Source organism: Numenius arquata, chromosome 5, assembly GCF_964106895.1.
Source record: "Numenius arquata chromosome 5, bNumArq3.hap1.1, whole genome shotgun sequence".
Lineage (NCBI taxonomy): Eukaryota > Metazoa > Chordata > Aves > Charadriiformes > Scolopacidae > Numenius > Numenius arquata.
In genome coordinates this window covers 34702791-34715278 of record NC_133580.1, presented here as the reverse complement: position 1 = coordinate 34715278, position 12488 = coordinate 34702791, and the positions used below count along the sequence as shown (strand labels likewise).

Sequence of the window (12488 nt, the reverse complement as noted above, 5' to 3'; positions counted from 1 at the left end):
CTCCTTGGCAATCATACAAAAATCTCATTTGGTGTTTGGATTCTGTTATTAGTTCCCAGATGATGTATAAAAATATGAGGTGGTAACCTAAGGGTTCAAATGAGAACACTCTAATTAAAATGCACCAAAAAATGCTGAATACAGAAAAAATAAATACATTATTGAGACAGAAAAGATAAATGTTTGAGCAGCTGAAAGTCAAAATCTCTTTTCAAGTATTATTTAACAATATAACATGGCCATGTACATATCCATTTTTACATTATTAGAACGAGTCTAATAGTCTTGCTGTTACAGTTTGGGCACAGTGTATAATGAAACCAGGCAACCTTTTTTTAAATCCTCTGAGAAAGGATACAGTTTAAAATCAAGATTAAAAGTTTCTTGAGCTCTCCTTTCTGATTTTATTGAAAGTATTATAAAAAAAATTACATCCATTTTGCTAAACTAGCAATTTTTAATTTTTTTTTTTTTTTTTTTTACCTTGCAGTTAGTGAAATGATACAGACTAAATGAAAAGACGGCATCTTAAGCTGAGAGAAACCATTATCTATGGTACATTAAGGATTAATCGACCAGAAATGCAAGATATTATACTGGACGCAGCTGATGCCATGTGTTATTTTTGTTTGCAGAAAAATCTGTATTTCATAAAGAACATTAATAACAGCTGAATTCAAAAACTGTGAAAACCTGTGAAGAAGAATAAAATATTTTTACTGTAGTCAAGACAGTAGAAGTTAAAATTTACACATCATGTATTTTTCTTCCGAGCTTTAAAGGAAATAAACAAATGCCAGTATATCCAAATAAGTTGCTTCAAGATAATTAATTTAAAGAATGTTATCTGAAGCTCCAAAAAAACTCCACCTAAATTACCAGGATAGTTGTCTTAACAGTTTAAGAGCTACTTTTTGACAAAGCTTTGCTTCCGTTTCATAAGAAAGTTTGTGTAATTTGAGTCCAAGTCTATCTCCTAGTGTCTCCTCAGTTCTTGATAATTAGTATAGATCAGGAAGCTAGAGGCAAAAAAAAAAAAGATGATGGTGTTTAGTTACAGATATAATAGTGCAGATGTGCCATCTTCTTTAAAAAATGAAAAGCTAGAAATACACAAATGAGAATCGTATTTTCTATAAACTGTGGCTGTATGGAGGGGTATGTCAAATGCAAACAGTTAATAGGAGCTCCTCAAGCAGCCACCCCAGTAAGGGAGTTATCCACAAATTTAAATGCCTGAAAATTTTGGGGCATCAGCCTCTGTAATTAAGACAGATTATGGACAAACAATTCAGCGTGATGAAAAATAGACACTAATTAAGAATATTGAGCAATTTTGTAGATTATTTCTCCTGCTCTACAGAAAAATATAGACACAGAATTGCCTTGAAAGCTACCAGATGACCCTATTTGAATCATCAGAAAACTAAAGTTCAAGTTCTTATGTGAAGGTTGGAGTCAGTTGCTGTTGCTTGTGAGCTCGTATTCCTCTTGCTCCATGTTCCCTGAGAACCTCGTCATTCAATGGTGTAAAACACCATGCTTCCAAACTGCAGGAATTTATACTATATACAGACCTGTTTTTCTGGTTCCCCTTATCTGCCTTAAAGTTAATATTTTGAGCTTAATATTTCATACATTGATGTATTTACTCAGTTATTTTTCTCTTTAAAGTGTGTCCGTAGAGCTGAGTGTTCAGCAGTAAGCCTCAATAGGTACCCCATGGAGTAAAAAGTTGGTTTTAAATTAAATCTTGCTATAAACTAGCACATGCACACCTAGAATGCTCTAATGCATTTTCTTTGCCCTTTTGGTAAATGATGTTTGCGAACTTGCACATTGTTTATAGGTTCTTGATATTTTGTTTCCAGGAAATGAACACTTGGGCCCTGAATAATTGTCTGTACCTTCACAGCTCCTAAGTAATGCTACACTTAGAAATACATCATGGTATGACTTCCTACTGATTTACACATTATCTGCCAAGGATGCTGTGAAGTGCTTTTAAGTAAAAGATCAAAGGTAAAAGGAGGAGGAGAGGAAACCAAAAATTAAACAACTAAGCCCAGTTAGATCTACAAAGATTCAGTGAGATTTGGGTACAGTACATCTTAAATTTTTCCAATTATTGTAAAGTTGGTATGTCAGTTGTTTTAATAAGCGTGCATACATTCTTTTTGAGCCTATGGCAGAGCTTGGAAATAGCTGTGTAGCAATCACACATCTCTCGGTTCTCTCATTTTTTTTTTTTGTTTATAAGCTGTTGGTAACATTCCTATATTTTAACATTTATGCGTATTCTCTCCCTTGCCTTATCTTCCAGGAAATAAATGATGTGGATGTGCAGGAGTTGGTGAGAAGGTCAATTGGAAGGTTAACAATTATTCGACAGACATTTCCAGTCCCCCAAAACATAAGTCAGCGCTGTTTCCGTGGCAACCACAGAATATCTTCATCACTGTGCGATCCGAAGGACCCTTTCTCCCAAAGCATGGAGGTAGCTCATATGCCAGTCTATTCCCACCTGGGAACTGCCTTTCTAGATAAGTTCAAGGTTTTCACCCAGGGGCTTAGTGTAATTTAATGTTTATTTTTCATGTCCTCTCTGACATGTAGTTTAATGGCTCGTGGTATGACAAGAAAACACTTGGGTGGGGTGGAGGTCGGGAGTGTGACTGATGAACAAGAACAACTCACCCACTCCACAGCAATTGAGAAAAAAGGTCAAAAACCCCCATCTGATCTCCAGGTAGTGGGGTAGTTGTTTTGTTGCCCTGCTAAATTGTATTTTTTGTCATCCTCCCCCTAGCCAATATCCCCTGAGTTGATATGCTTCTCTAAGCCTCGAATGTGTTGTCAATAGGAAAACCTTCCTGGGGACCACCCGTATCATTTGTTTCAAGTATCTTGGTGTACACACCTAAATCTATGCCTAAGTTCCAAAGAGGCCTTATTTTCAGAGTTGTTAATTGCAAACCACAATTAAATATAAGAGCCTTCCTACCACATGAAATCAGCAACAGGATCATGGTCACTGTTCTCCTGACTTCACAGAGTTTTTCTAAGAGCAAGTACTCTGTCTCTCTCATATCTTTGTTTAGGCTTCGTCATGACAAAGCTATGGCAAATCAGGAGTGTGAAGTTGGCTTAAGATGATGATTTTACTTTTGAGGTTTTTGGCGTGGTCATTTATGAAGCTACGGAAAGATGACTGCATTGGCAGTGGTGCAGAAGAATATCTGACTTAGCAGCAAAGAGCAGTTGTCTTGTGATGCTGAAAGAAAGGAGTGAGAGAAAACAATGGGAGAGAAATAGGGAGGTGCTGAAGAGTATCCTTGCTTAACATGAAAATACATGAGGGGTAAAGGAGAAGAAGCGTGGCTGGTCTTGCCCTGTTTCAGGTTAGCTGTAAGAGCCTTTGCCTCACTAGTTGTTCACAAAGCAGCCAGTAAGCAACTATGGATGACATGAAAAACTTTGGCCGTAGCACACTGCACAGTGATCCTCTAAGAGTTGTTAAAATAAACAGGGTTGTGTAGGTCAGTAGCTGCATAGGATATCTCTAGAGGCTACTTAGGAACTGTGAAAATTCTTTGGGTTGTGCTGTTCTCTTATGGCAGCATGGTCCTAGCGGGAACTTTGGTAGTCTATGGATAATGTGTGAAAACTGAGGGTGTGATTACATGCAGCCACTGGAGATTGCTAAGAGCAGTTTTCATGAGCAAAGTTATTAACTACAGCAAGGTAGAAAACAAGAATCATGTATCAATGAGGCTTCACATTTTGATTTATTTTTCTCTTCAACTTCTCTTTCATTTCATTTTCACTTCACCAGTGAACCGACTCTAGGAAAGAAAAGTTCTGGAAATCAGTTTATTCTGTACAAATTGGCAAACTCCATTTAATGTTTTAGATTGGACCTTATACCTTAAGCTGTGCTTCTTGATCCAACCTATAGCTTGGAGAGCTATAATGTTCCTATTAAAAACTTTCATAAGATTTGGGTTCAAAGGAACGATGGAAGATTGACTGGTTTAAATGTTCTGCACAGTTGAGTTGCTTTTTTCATGCTTTCCCTGAGATGGCTGCACTTCATTATTAGCTGAGTGAGACAACACTAAAAAGTGAAATGAAGAAAAACTCTGACACAGTTCCCCCTGTATCTTCATATGATGCACAGACCTTTGAGTCGCTGTGGGGTTCATTTACTGTTTCTTTGTTCTCCCCAACAATATTATAAATTAACTTCTATTCCAGTGGAGAGTTGGAACAGTTTATAAATTGAATTTTCTAATGCTTTCCTTTATGCCATCAAAGTGTGAATAATCAAAAGTATTCTCTGGAAATTATAGGGGTGGATTTCTTGATTTATTTTTTCTGAATTACTCCCCCTAAAGTCTGTGTGTGTAATTAATATAATTTTTCATCATCTTTATTAAAACACTTAAAAATATTTTGGTGAAGATCTCTCACTGTGTCTCTGGGATTGTCCTAGTTGAAACAACCACATCTATAAATTTGTATCATTTTGGAGGCAGGAAGTTAAACACTGGATTCACAGAAGTATTTAGTATCATAACCCATTTGTCTAAAAACTATGTGCAATAGTCTAGGTATACATAAAATGAAGACCGTTAATCCAGATTAATCACTCATACCTGACCTGATTTCTAAATACCTTTCTTTGACATTTGGGAACAAAAAAACAGATCTTAATTTTGAATTGGATCAACAGGAAGTTATGCAGTTAGATTGCTAATGCAAGTGTCCAGCCATTAGTCTAAGAGACTTGGAATAAATAAAGGATCAGTAACGGATACCAAGCAATGTGTTAAGTGTCCCAGTAAATTTACATGTGAAATTAATAAAAGTGTAAAGTGAATTTAAATTACATCCCCACTTTGTGCATTGGGACGGTTATTAATGAAGCATACTTCTGCTAGTGACAGAGGAAGGGTGATTTTGAGAAGCAGAAATTAATTGTGTCTTTATCATTGCATTATCAGTGATTGATTACTGTAAATTTTAAGCTGAACTATTAGTGAAGGAATAACAATGCTTAATAATTGCTGAACTCTGTACTCCTGAGCCCTGTTAATACTTGATGAAGGCCCACTATTTTACTCTTAGATTAGTGAGTGCATCCTTCCTCATGAACTGTGGCAATAGTCTTCTATTCCCATGATGATGATAGGTTATGGAAGCTACCTTGAAAGCAATGTCACTTTGTTGGGAAATGATGACTTGGCATCTGTAGCCCTTCATGTACCAATTTAGTCTCATTAGCGACCTTATTGTCTCTGCTCTCTAGAGGTTTGTGTGGTTTTTTTTCCTTTGAGAAGGTTTATGTAAAATAAATGTGCCTCACAGCATAGCAATTATTCCTTCTCTCCTCCCCAAACAAATGTCCCTGTGGTGCTGACTTCTTTGGAGAAATACGGTTTTAGCTGAAATGCTTTGAATTCTTTGTAGGTTTACAATGTACAGAAAATCATCCAAGTTATTTTAAAAATGCTTGATTAATCTGAACTCAGATCCTCAATCCATGCTTTTAATCCTGTTGTGCACAGTGATGCCTGGCCTGTGCGTCTGCGGAAGGTAAATGAGTTCCTGGGTGAATACTGACATGGAAATATTCACAGGCACTGGAGTCATGGGAAAAGCCCGAGTAAGAATAAAGAAGTGTCTTCCAGAAAGAGGGAGTGAAGGATCTTTGTCATTTAAAGAAAAAGAGAGATAAAGATCAAAAGTTCTGTGCATTTGTGGTACTAACAATGTAGAGTTGTAAAGGCAATAGAGGATCCCAGGAGTTTATCAGGAGGGAAAGCAGCAGACCTTTAGATCTCCTTAAATAAAATGTGGAAGGCAAAATGCCCCAGGAAATTCTGACAAAGGTAAGGAGAAAGCATCCAGGAAAGAGGTTGTCTAGGCAGGGAAGAAGTCTGTTACGAAACCTTCCTGTGACAACTGTACAGAGCAGATTGCAGATGACACAGGCAAAGCCAGCATAAAGATGGAATTTATGTAAGAAAATAAAAACATAAAAAATAAGTTATATCGAAAGGAGTAATTAGGCAGGAAGAGACACTATCCTCTTTTTTTGTGGGGTTTTGTTTTGTTTCTTTTTTCCTTTTTTTTCCTCTTTTTTCCTTTTTTTTCTCCTTCCTTTCCTTTTTTTTTTTTTTAAAGGTGATGTGTGGATTTGCCAGTCAGTGTCTCAGATCATCAGCATTATTGTTCTTCCTTCACATATACACCCTCCCAGTAGCTGCAGGACATTACCAGTCTTTGGATATTTTTAAGAGGGAGACAGAACAGGGACATTCTCCACAAAGTTGGCATACTTTCCTATTGTAAGCTCCCCTCTTCTTCTGAGGAGCAGACCATCTGTATGGTGTCTCTGTATGAAGAATGTATGAAGAATCTGTATGAAGAAACTCTTACACAGAGCAGTCAACATATTCCACAAATCTGGGAAATGTCTTTTGGTTTGTCTCTGACCGATGGAGGGGAAAAAAAAACAGCAGCCTTCCCTCAGTTAGCAAATTGCTGCTGGCTAATTTGTTCTCAGGTGCTAGGAATGCTGTACAGCCTCACTTCATAGTGCAGCTGAGGAAACTGCGTTTCCCTCACTAACTTCAGGACCCACAGCTTCAAATAACCAATAGGTTATCTAAAAATAATATTCCCAAAGGTCCTTCTCATTTCTGAACATCATTTTTCTTCCCAAGAACCTCTGTTCAGGAGAGCTGAGGTTTCTCTTTATGATACTGTTAGCAACTTAAATGTGCCTGGCATTTGAGGACAGATGTGGTTGAAATAAATCTATATTGTAAATTACTTGTTTCAGAAGTATTCATGAATTCTTTTGCATTGAATTCTGTCTTTCACAACTGACTTTGTACTGTGCGTATTTAAAAGTACATATATAGAAAAGGTACATGGGTAAGTGAAACTGGCACACAAATAATTTTTTTTCTTGAGTTCAGCTGTTCTCTCTTTGATGCCAAACTGGAATTTCCTTGGACCGTATGTGTGTAGCTATGCTCGCAGTGAAGCATTTACTCAGTAAAAGTTTTTTCCATCAAGGAATTAACAGCCATTGCCAAATACTCTAACAGGAAACACTATAAATTGCAGAATCGACACACAATTGCACACTGAGAAAGATTTCATTGGGATTTCATTCCAGCAATTGTCTCAATCGACTGACTGCAAAAATCAGGAACATGAAGCATGATGAAATGATGTATTTTAAATTTTCAGACTTTCTGTTTCTCAAAAGAACTAAACAATCTTGAAGAGAATTTGATGGTGTCCAAATATCTGGTGACTGAAAAATTGAAAGTTGCAGGCAACTGGTTAAGAATAAAAGAAAGCCTGTTTACAATTATGAGTGGGGGTTTAAATCCTGCAAAGTGGAGCTGTGCCAGTGGTTGGGCTGCCTGTACTTCACATGTGTGTAGTTTGTTGCTGCAAATCACTTGTAGCATGACAGTCCCTATCTGCAGATTTTGCCACAGCCAAAGATACAACTTTTTGACTCTTACAGTTTCTTAATACCAAATAAATCATTTAATTACCAGAGGATTATGGGCGAGGCAAAGAAATTATAAACTCTGGCTGCTGACAGGACACCACAAATAATAATGCTAATACTCCCCTTTTAATGTCTTTGCAGATTTCAAACCTGTATATATATGACACTGTCCTTCTGTTGGCAAATGCCTTTCATAAGAAGCTGGAGGATAGGAAGTGGCACAGCATGGCCAGCCTTACCTGCATCAGGAAGAACTCAAAACCCTGGCAAGGAGGACGATCCATGTTGGAAACCATTAAGAAGGTACCTTTTCCCTCTATTTCCTTGTCTTTGATTCCTAAAATACTTGCATTAGGCAGTACTTCCTCCTGAGGTACGTACTATTTTTGCCTGCACCAGCAGTGTCTTTGCAAAGCAATAGTTTTTATATATTTACAGTTTCTGAATGAAAATAGTCTTTAATTGTTTGGGGTTTTTTTTACATATTATAGTTAGCATGTTTGAAATTAAGTCAATGAATTTAACAAAACTACCAAACTAGTAGAATTTTCAAGTACAAATAATATCCTATTGAAAATGTATCATAGGCTAGGAGGTAAAACAGATAAATTTACTTTTTTACTTGTAAAAGAAAAAAATGGCTGCAGAATTACACTTGGGTAATGTTCTGTTTCACTGCTATTGACATTAATATAATGCAATAATAGAAATGAGAATGAGGAAAACCCTAGCTCATCTAGTCTATATCCTGCCATTGCAGAACTGTTCCCTATAACAGTCTCTACAGTGCTTTAGCCAATTTTAAGCTCTCTCTTCTTCTCTGTGATTATTATTTCATACCTTAGTTATTCTCTCGCCCAAGATGCTTTTCCTGTTCTTCAGTCTTCAAAGATATTTTTTCTTATTTCTTCCCTTTATTCGTGGAATTTACAGCCTCTACATGCTTAGAGACAATTATCACAGCCTTCCGGGTCAGTATTTAGTCAAAATATGCATAGGTTGGTAGTTTACTCTCCCCTGTAAGTTATTCAGTTTAGTCTCCTTGTGTTACAGATGTCGTTTATAAAACAAACTCTCATTTGTCTGCATGTACTTCCTGGTAATGTGTAGTTCACGTTTAAAGTGCTGGCAGTGCCTACATTGTAAATACAAAAACCCACCAGAATAGTTAAAAAATTTTAAAAAAGAAAGGTGCTTTATTTATTAATTTTATTAAAAGGGCATAAAAAATTAAAATGTAACATTTTTTCAAGAAGTTACTGTTCTGCAATAGGTCTTAACTACACCAGAAATTATGATGATGCAGGCAAAATGTAAGACTCCTTTGAACACTACTTATTTTTTCCCCCAGTCCTGGGTCAATCTGCATTAACTCCAAAATAACAGGTCAAGGCTTTCTTTGGTGGCTGCCCCCAGTTTCCATTCTAGTAGTTTGAAATCATGAGACTGCAAGAATAATCCAGGACATGTTTCTTATTTTAGGGGCAAGATATGGCTTTAAGGGACTCTAAACTGTATTGCTGATAACCTATTAAAGCAATTTCAAATTCACATTTGGCAGTCCCATGTATTTTAGGCTATGTTTCAGGCAAGGCTGCTTCTGACACTTTTAGTCTCAAATTGCATTTTCTAAGTACTATTGCACACTTTTTCATTAATAAACTAAAAGCTATTTCTACTTTCTCAAATCCAAATAGGATGCCTGAGCTAGAAAAGTCAAAATACCCACTTCCACTTTAGAATCAGCAATTACTGAGCTGCAGTTTCAGGCAAAGTCTAGTAGCCCTACTAGCATCTCTATATTTAGAAGTACTCCACCATGGAAAGGGCTGCTAACTGTTTTGCATTATGATTACTTGCTTGCTTGTGTTGCTTGTGGATATCAGACTGATCCTGTTCTCCTCCATAAACATCCTTTGTGCTGTTTCTTACCAGCATCTCATCTCTTTGGATCTCAAATACAGTTTATTCTATTCTTTGCCACATCGTTCTAGCTATCCAGTTTATCATCATCCAGTTCTCACCACCCAAAATGGTGTCGTTAATAAAACAAACTCCTTCTGTGATCCTTCACAGAAGAGCTGCACTGTGTTGAAGATCAATTTATGTAGTTCTTACCTCTGAAACATGAAGAGAAGTGGACAGGAGAAATAAGAAAGCATTCAAGAAGGCAGGACCAAGTGGAAATTCCAGGGTTGTGGTCAGCTAGCTAAAAAAATGAATCAAATGCCAAGGAAATCCCTCATGTGCAGCTAACCAGGCAGGAGTCCTGTTTCTTTTGGGTTTCTCTGCTATTTGAATGAGATAGCTTTAATAAGAAGCCATTTTATTGGTGTAAATTGAATAATCCAAATACTGCTTCTACTGCATTGTGCTGACAGAGACGGATTTCTAAAAGTAACAATATTTTACCAAAAATGTAATACTGAAATTTCCTCTATGTGTCTATGTCCGTACCATTTCAGTCCCCAGGCCAGAGGGAAAGCTAAAGATTGCAGCTGAGAGCTGGAATTGTACAAGAGGAATTCTGCTTCCGTTTTGTAGTCTCCCTTTTGTTTCTTGTAAAGCTCTTATGTAGATAAGACCTTCAGGATGGCAGCTGTGTACTTCTGAAATTAAAAAATTGACATTGATAAATATCTGATGATGTATCAGAAAAAAACATAAAACTGAAAAGTAATGAAAGGAAAAATAAAAACCGCTTCATCTGTCTTCTTGAGAATTCTTCCATTTTCCAACTTGTTTTTTTTCTTTCTTTAAAGATCTTTTCTCTCCTGTCACCTTGGTGTCCAGAGGAGAGCCACGAAGCTGGTGAGGGGTCTAGAGAACAAGTCATACGAGGAGAGGCTGAGGGAACTGGGCATGTTTAGTTTGGAGAAGAGGAGGCTGAGGGGAGACCTCATTGCCCTCTACAATGCCCTGAAAGGAGGTTGTAGAGAGGTGGGTGTTGGCCTCTTCTCCCAAGGGAATAATGACAGAACCAGAGGAAAAATGGTCTGAAGTTGCGGCAGCGGAAGCTTAGGTTAGATATTAAGAAGAATTACTTTACTGGGAGAGTGGTCAGGCAGTGGAACAGCCTGCCCAGGGAGGTGGTGGAGTCACCATCCCTGGAGGTATTTAAGGAATGTGTAGACATGGCACTGCAGGGCATGCTCTAATGCTCGAGACTGTTGGTTTGTGTCTGTTTGTTCGGTTGTTTTTGTTTTGGTTTGGTTTTTGGGGATTTTTTTTGTGGTTGGACTCGATGATCTCAAAGGTCCCTTCCAACCATGAAGATTCTGTGATTCTGTAACATTCTCTAAAACCAACTGAAATAAAAAGGTTTTCTCAAAAACTTATCAGTTTTCCTTAATTTAGAAAGCAAACAGGAAAAAGTTACCATGCGGTATTTAAATAGTTTCTGAACAAAAGGTTCTGCTTTTTCATTTTGAAATCACCACAGTTTCAAAGATGTAGTGTATAATAGAATATCATAAGAGGCTATTGTTATAGTTCAGGGTGAAGATACATTCTGAGATTTCTTAAATGCTCCTGGAAAAAAAAGCTTCCATCTTCTGCACATCTTTACCTTCATAATGACCTGTATCGCAGAGCTGGAGTCACTGTCTTGGCCCAGATTGTCACTCATCTCAATGTAGTTTCAGTGGGTGTCACATTCTAGACAAGTATGGTGGTGGTGGAGAAAGAATTAAGGAGGAGATGCCTAATTCCAGCCTGCCTGCCTTAGAAAAGGACTAGCAACTGAAGTAGCTGTTGTCCTAGCAGCAGCAAAGTGGAGGTGATGTTGCCATCTAATGCTGTGCACAACTGAGCTCTTGTTGCTAAAAAGGCAGGAAAAACTAATTCTAGAGGAAGCTTCTCTAGAAGAAAATCTATCCTCTAGAATCAGAGATCCAGAAACAGGAGTATCTGGTGGTGTTTTAGCTGCAGAGGGAATCTCTCTTTGATTTCCGGAGGGGAAAATAAGAAAAGAGGGGGGAAATCTCTATAAACTACACACTGAAGAAGGTAAGAGAAAGGGATGCTGATGTTCTACCTGCAGCAGCACCCGTTAAAGATAGAACTCTCGTGGTAAACAAAATAATTTCTTTATGATTAATGAGCTAATAAGGAAGAGTAGGAAATGAGGGGGAATTAGAGTTTCAAACATTTCTTGGAATGGCAAAGTAGCTCTCTGAATCATTCCCTATTGTCATTTGTTACTTTTCACTGTTTAACATTTGATTCCTGCATCGCTATTTCTACAAACAACTCCAAAAGCTGATTTTTCTGTGTGAATTCAGCTGATTGGACAAAGCCTAAAAAACTACTTTAAGGCCACTACAATTATTAAAATCTAATATCTGTTTCTACCCATTCTGGAACTGAATAAATAGTTAAATTCATCAGGAAATACAATTTCTCTAATTAATTTGGCCAGCTCAACAATTAGTTCTAAATTCACTTCTGTAATAGAAACTACCCCCAAACACGTGCTCACTTGTTTATTTCTCAGTAAAGCTATTTCACAGTGAGAGAAATAAGTATTACTAGAAAATAATTCTACTGTTGGAAAAATTAATCTTCCCAAATAGCCTGAGAATAAATATAAGTAGGATTATATGGAAGATCAGCTCAGAAAAATGACATCAAGTTACTGCATATATCTTCTCTCACGCTTACCTGATCTTTTCCCAGTCACATTTGTTTAGCTCACTGACAAACAGCAAATTTTTAGTGCTAGCAGCAACGTAGAGCCTATTCCTTTGTGGAAAATGAGCTGTACCTCATGCTGGTTCATGAATCATTGGTGGAATTGTCAACTAGTTCCGGTCTCAGAAATGTCAGTGGTGTTCAGTGGTGATGCGTGAAAAAGATGCCAAATTGTTTTTCAGGTAGTAGATTGGACTGTCTTCTCTAGTAGCTAAAAATAGTGTGTTGAGTTGAAAACTCAACAATGTTTCAATAT

At 37.3% G+C, this 12488-nt stretch overlaps 1 protein-coding gene across 2 annotated transcripts in view; it reads left to right on the top strand.

The window, feature by feature from the left end:
* The window catches only part of GRID2 (glutamate ionotropic receptor delta type subunit 2), a 764624-nt gene that overhangs the window by 526457 nt on the left and 225679 nt on the right, over positions 1 to 12488 (top strand). For both annotated transcript variants that reach the window (XM_074147380.1, XM_074147378.1), the window contains 2 exons: positions 2324 to 2497; positions 7682 to 7843. In XM_074147380.1, coding sequence (XP_074003481.1) covers positions 2324 to 2497; positions 7682 to 7843 — 336 coding nt within the window. The remainder of the gene's footprint in view (positions 1 to 2323; positions 2498 to 7681; positions 7844 to 12488) is intronic.